This window comes from Limulus polyphemus, unplaced genomic scaffold (assembly GCF_000517525.1).
Source record: "Limulus polyphemus unplaced genomic scaffold, Limulus_polyphemus-2.1.2 Scaffold1580, whole genome shotgun sequence".
Lineage (NCBI taxonomy): Eukaryota > Metazoa > Arthropoda > Merostomata > Xiphosura > Limulidae > Limulus > Limulus polyphemus.
In genome coordinates this window covers 268,683-275,827 of record NW_013667190.1, presented here as the reverse complement: position 1 = coordinate 275,827, position 7,145 = coordinate 268,683, and the positions used below count along the sequence as shown (strand labels likewise).

Here is a 7,145-nt window from a genome sequence, read left to right as displayed (position 1 = left end):
TGGGTAATGAAGAAAAACTTTAATATAAGTTTAACATAACAGCAAATGTACAAAGTTTCGACAAGGTTTTGTCATCATTAGGTAAGTAATTCGAAATTGTTGTATCAAATATTTAACTGTAATACAGAAGTCCCTCGGTGGAATAGCGGTAAGTCTACGGACTTACAACGCTGAAATCCGGGGTTCGATTACCGGCGGTGGACACAGCAAATAGACCAATGTGACTCTGCTCTAAAAACAAACATGCAGTATAGCATTTTACTTGTCAAGGAAACCTATACCGTTTAGTGATTGATTTATAGGTTAGCTATATCACTGTATTGACAGGCTTTGAATCGATTCCACCTAAAGAAAGGCACTATTTCTATTAATGGAAATACCAAAGCTGGAATTCATCAATATATATTGATCGTTTTGTTTTTTCAGACAAGACTCGCTAGAGCCTATCATCCTAGAAGAGGAGGGCCTTAAAGAAGCTGCTTGGTTCCAAGCAGGGATTCCTAGGTAAGCCAGTTTTATTGTATTGTTTCTAATTGTTTTTTATCTAGTAAATATAAAGGTCTCTAATTTTGCGAACGAAATATAGAGTTGAAAAGAATGCTAATCAAATTTTATATACAGTTTATTCCTACTAAATATTTTCAAACAACAGCCATTCTTCAAATTCAGAATTCAATGACAGAAAGAAAACCTAATAATACAAATTTAATCCTGTCAACCGTTTTTAAAATATGATTTTAGCCAAAATATCCATAGTATATCTTTCAACAGCCACCTTCCCACAACTGACTTTAATTAATGAAAAGTAGTGAAGGCGTATGACGTTATGGGTTTTAAGACTCCAATCTGCTTATAAATCTTAAATTTGTATTCACTGTGTGAAATATAATTAAGGTTACATTTGATTAAATACTGCATCTTACCACTGTCCATATTTTAATGCCACGTGTACCGCAATGTTATTTGTTTTGTTCTTTTTACCGCCTTTTTTCAAAAATATTTACGTCAACTCTTTGTAATTGCTGCTAGCAACGCTTTCATTCTTCGTAAAAATGTTGTTTTTGTTTTCCAAAACATGTGCATAATATAAGTTTTGTTTGTTTGTTTTGAATTTCGCGCAAAACTACACGAGGGCTATCTGCGTTAGCCGTCCCTAATTTAGCAGTGTAAAACTAGATGGAAGGCAGCTAGTCATCATAACCCACCGCCAACTCTTGGGCTACTCTTTTAACAACGAATAGTGGGATTAACCGTCTCATTATAACGCTCCCACGGCTGAAAGGACGAGCATGTTTGGTGTGACGAGAATTCGTACCCGCGACCAGCAGATTGCGAGTCGAGCACCCTAACCACCTGGCCATGCCGGGTCGCATAATATAAGTAAATAATAATAATCATTAACATAAGTTTTGTTAGAATAAAAACAAAGCTATAAATAATATGACTTGCTTGTAAAATATTCATCTGCTGATATAAGCTATAATAAAATATTTGTAAACTTCTATCTGATAAATTCAAAGCACAAGCATTTCGTAATGGTTTAACTCTATAATCAATGCCTTAGTTAAAAGCTCACATTAAGTTCTACTAAGTACTGATCGCAAAACTCTATCAGGTTGCCATAATTTCAAAATGGACTAGCTGAGTTTAACCAGAATCCACTGACAAAAATCAAAAACTGTTATCTTAAAAATAACAACATGCATTCTATCGCTTCAGAACTTCTTTCAACATAATGAAGAAATACTAATTACATTAATTTCTTTCGAAATTCTTTGTTTCAGAATTGTCCTGCAAATCTAGCCATCCCTGATCTTGCTTTGTTCTTGCCAGTTCTTGGGCTACTGTTATCAGGCCAAATTCTAAGATTCGAATAACATACTCTTATAGCGTACACATAGTTCCAAGTTACGCAGCTCAGTTATTGGTAACATGGTGCGAATAACGAAGTCTCAGATTCACAGTTCAGACTAATAATATTAGGCCACGTTTGGCCCTTCTTTCAAAAAGTATTGAAATCTAACCAATCTCGATGCAAATATTATTTTTGAATCTTATAACGTGGCGCCACCCTTTGGTATAAACCCTTACTATACTTTGTTTTATTATTATTAGATTTTTTTGTGATTATCTCATCTTCTTTTTTTTTTTTTTTGTTATATTAGCAGGATAAGTGATTTGTTCATTTTAAGTAATTCATTATTACTGAATTTTTATGTAATTACATACTTAATAATGCAAAACTTATTTACAATAACAAATATGTGTTACTAGTAAGTAAAATAAACTTAAGAGCAGGATAAAAATCACCTGATAAGCCATGTACAGTTTGTACAAATACATTTTATACTTTTTTTTTTCAGAGAAATTGTTCAAGAGCTCTTAGCCAATGAGCCTGTTGGATCATTTATGGTGCGAAAAAGTACAAGTAAACCCGGATGTTTTGCCCTTTCCCTGAGAGTTCCTCTAACATTCCAACCCACGGGGATCGCTCATTATCTCATCCTGAAAACATTTAGAGGGTATAAAATAAAAGTACGTACAAATACTCTAATGTATAATAGTCCTTTATAAAAAATAGTTACATATTCGAATACAGTAGTGTGTCGTCAAAGATGTGAGTCTCTATCTAAATATTTGATTCACAGCGAATTCTCGATTACTTGACAGTGCAATGCTGTTACGGATAGATTTATGACTGGAGAAAAATATAATTCTTTTACATTGAAGGATATCGGTGTAGCGAAATCATTAAACGATATAAATCCCAATGGCACAATATTTCTAAGATAGGAGACGTCATTGCTCTTCAGACTCCTGAAATACACAACAAGCTAATCTCGAGTAATGACCTCATCCACAAAGTAAAGGATATGGTACGAAAGGGAACCCTCTCACCCCCCCCCCAAAAAAAAAAAGAAAGAAAGAAATTTGCAATAAAGTTGAGAATATTTCTTGGTGCTGTTAATAAGAAAATAAGCAAAGATTTGAAGTTGACGGAAGCTCAACTCCAAGGTTCACAAGCTACCAGCCACGTCTCGTAATCAATGGCTCTTTTTTTTTCATGAGGAAGATGGCCAAATAACGTGCAATAACAAGAATATCAGTCACAACCTTCCCCTCTCCCGATGAACTTTTATACATTTGTTCCTTTAGTCTGCTCAAACGTGGTTTAACAAGGTCAGTCTTTCTTCGACCACATGTTTTGACAAACTTTCCACATATTTTGAACTTTACGTGAACATCGGCTTCCAGAACTATATTTAAACAGACAGATATAGTTAGGAAATTTACTGAAGCTGAATCAGGAGACTTAAAGTTGTCAAATGAATTTGCTTTGATTGCAGTTTTTAGGCCATCTTTCTCATGAAAACAGCCAGTTCAAGATGTTCATAAACTTATTAACGGTATTAGAAGAGATTCACAACTTCATCGCAATAGTTTGTTGTTGTTTTGTGTGTGTGTGTGTGTTTTGAGTGGGGGTAAAAGGTTCTCTTTCATATACATAGCTTTAGCTTTGTAGGTGAATATGCTGCTCCGACTTACTGTAGGGTGTATTTTTCCTGCGCCCATTACTGTACTTAACGTTTTGCTATGCGAATGGTTCCACTTCTATGGAGAGCATTGAAGGAAATATCATTATAGAAAAATCTTTCCAACGGAAAGAACTGTATTATATATCCTCCAGCCTTAAGACTACCTTTACAGCATTATACTGTATAATCGTCGAGAATTCGCCGAAAACAAATACATGAGCTAAGTTTGTGTCCCGAGACGGTTCATCTTGCACGTGCGACGCCATGCTTCTATATTATTAAATATTATAACAAATCATTCTTAGAAAGTTCGATTAATCTCCTATCTCTCATAAATCTCTCTTTCGAAAGAAATTTAAAGAAAACGCATTCCATGATTTATATTAATTCTTTTCTTCTTCAAGGGTTTTACGAAAGAATTTACCACTCTCTCAGCCTTAATCACCCACCATTCAGTTATGCCTGAATTGCTACCTTGTTTGCTGTCTTTATCTCGACGTAACGCTATCTGGAGTAGGCTACGTTACTCCGAAGAGCTTGTAAACATTGATCAAGATCCTTCTGTTAATTTAACAGACCTTAGAAGGACATTGGCAAACCTACATATATGAAAAACAAACAACTTTCGTGTTCGAATATCAAAAACGTACTTTATATTAGTATCATGAAGGTGCATGTGGTGTGTTATTTGTGCTGTAATCTCTCTGTATTTATGTTATAATAATATATTTTGTTACAAAATTGTACAGAGGTGTGTATACATATTTATATGGTGTAAATAAAATAAAGCAATCTAATTGTTTTAGCGTCGATACATTTTTAAATTTCAGACTTAACTTGATGTAATTGCTAATATTTCAAATCAGTATTTTCGAAATTAAAGTTTCAAATCAACTTTGATCACATGCATAACTGAATATTACAAAACTTTTAAAAATAACCTCAATATTGAAAAATATCAACAACATTTCCTCAAGAGGCATAAGACTACAAAATAGTCTAACATGTTATTTAATCTCCGTCGCTTCATGTATTTTAATGTACAGAATAAGACAAAGCTTTAAAATGTTGTCACAGCACAACAACGTTCTTCTGAAAATATTCATCTCTACAATGTTACATTGCTATTCTAGAGACTCTTTTCAGCTACAATACTGATAACAATTTAGTTATACAATGTTGCACTGTTCTCTAGAGGATCATTACAACATTCTGGTGTGAACAGAAACGCAACTTTAAAACAGTGATTTATTTGTGTTCTAGAAACTCAGTTTCATTCCGCTATACTGTAAATACTTCAGCTCTACAATGTTGCATTGCTCTCTAGAACAGCGTTTCTCAACCATAAACCGGTGCCACGACCATCTTGATGATCACGAAAACAAACAAATAAAACCTGACATAATATTCATATGTAAATCGTAACGTTTTTTCGCTGTACTTGCATTTTAGTGGTCTGCGATAGTTTAAGGAGACAGCGAGCCGATTCCTGGTTTCGAAAAGATTGAGAAACGCTGCTCTAGAGGATCAGTGCAACATTCTGGTGTAAACAACGCAACTTTAAAACAGTGTTGTAGTTGCCTTTTACACTACTCTATACTGTACACTCTTTAGCCCTGTGGTGATACATTGTTCTCTGGAAGATCTGTACAGGATTACATTGTGAAGAACACAACTTTAAAACAGTGTTGTAGTTGCCTTTTACACTACTCTATACTGTACACTCTTTAGCCCTGTGGTGATACATTGTTCTCTGGAAGATCTGTACAGGATTACATTGTGAAGAATGCAACTTTAAAACAGTGTTGTAGTTGCCTTTTACACTACTCTATACTGTACACTCTTTAGCCCTGTGGTGATACATTGTTCTCTGGAAGATCTGTACAGGATTACATTGTGAAGAATGCAACTTTACAATGCTATACTTCTGTTCTGTAGGCCCGATACAACATTATATTCTAAACAGTTCACTTGTAGAACGTCATACTTTCTATAGAAACTCAGTACATAAAGGAATGTTTCAATAGATTTTAAATTTCGAAATAATATGCATGAATTTATTGTACGTTGTTACTGCTATACCTACATTTTATTCGAGATACGGAGCCTCAGGTTTTATTAAAGTTTAGTTTTAACCTTCATAATTAGTAATCAATCATCAAAACATGTCATCATGTTAGCGATGTATAGGTAAAACTGTCTGAGGTATTCCAGTTGGCTACAAATATTAAAGGTACTGTTAAGAACGCTAAAATCTTAAACGCCGAATGTTTATTTTTGCTGTTGTTAAGCACAAAGCTACACAATGGGCTATCTGTTGTGTGCCAACCACGGATATCGAAACCTGATTTTTTTTAGCAATATAAGTCTGCAGACATACTTCTGTGCCACTGGAGGGTTTTAAACGATGAAAAAGGAACATCGCTGCCTGGAAAGGTGTAAGCCTATAAGATATAGTGTAACCTAGTTTCTAATCTCCCTCACTTTATTTTGTTTAAAACATAAAATAAGGTACAAGACATGTATATTAATCCCTCGCTTACTTAGAGGCATACTTGGTACACCCACTCTTCCCAGAGAACAAAATGGACCTATCTGGATAACGGTTTTCGCACTGAATCCAGCAATATATTGTTTGTAGGATTTTTCTTCTATATAATAAATAAATATAATATAGTTTAATATTTCATCAAATTCCCAAGTGTCCCTGGTTCCGGGGAGTATAAAATCTCTGGTCGCGAAAGGGTTAAACCTATCTGCGTTGTAGGAGCGTAACTAGCAGACTCTTGCAAGCTTCAGAGTTTTGTTTGTTTGTTGTTGTTGTTTTCCTCCTAAAACTTTTACTTCTTGGGGAAAACGACGCCTATTAAATTTTAAAGCTCAAGATAATAAAATTCAGCTGCTTTGTAATGTTTTTGTAGTTGTATATTTCTTATTTCTTGAAGATGTTCTTCTGGACAAATGAATCAGTAATCATCATTATAATCATCATTGCTTATTGGTTTTTGATAATTAAAACAAAACACTGATTTCAGTAAATCCTGAATACCGCAGTGAAATGAAAGTGTATGTACTTATATACTGGAGGCCTGGTATGGCCCGGTTAGGGCGCTTGACTCGCAATCTGAGGGTCACGGGTTCGAATCCCCGTCCCACCAAAGATGCTCGCCCTTTCAGTCTTCGAAACGATATATAGTGACGGTCAATCCCACTATTTGTTGGTAAAAGAGTAGCCAAGAGTTGGCGGTGGGTGTTGATGACTAGGTGCCTTCCCTCTAGACTTACACTGCTAAATTAGGGACGGCTAGCCCAGATAGTCCTCGTGCAGCTTTGCGCGAAATTGAAAACAAACCAAACCAATCTTATATAATGGAAGCCCGGCATGGCCATGTGGTTATATACTTATATGCTGGAGGCCCGACATGGCCAGGTGGTTATATACAAACTTATATACTGGCGGCCCAGCATGGCTAGATGATTATATATATAAACTTATATACTGGAGGCCCGGCGTGGCCAGGTGGTTATATACAAACTTATATACTAGAGGCCCGGCATGGCCAGGTGGTTATATACTTATATACTGGAGACCCAGCATGGCCAGGTGTA

The 7,145-nt window shown here is 35.3% G+C and overlaps 1 protein-coding gene across 1 annotated transcript in view; it reads left to right on the top strand.

Annotated features, from left to right (window-relative positions):
- Positions 1-4,147, top strand: part of LOC106464176 (tensin-3-like) — an 8,882-nt gene extending 4,735 nt beyond the window's left edge. Inside the window, exons 3-6 of the mRNA XM_013924298.1 lie at positions 427-504; positions 2,364-2,428; positions 2,731-2,876; positions 3,941-4,147. Of these exons, the coding sequence (XP_013779752.1) occupies positions 427-504; positions 2,364-2,428; positions 2,731-2,876; positions 3,941-4,147 (496 nt within the window). The remainder of the gene's footprint in view (positions 1-426; positions 505-2,363; positions 2,429-2,730; positions 2,877-3,940) is intronic.
- The last annotated feature ends 2,998 nt before the right edge of the window (positions 4,148-7,145 follow it).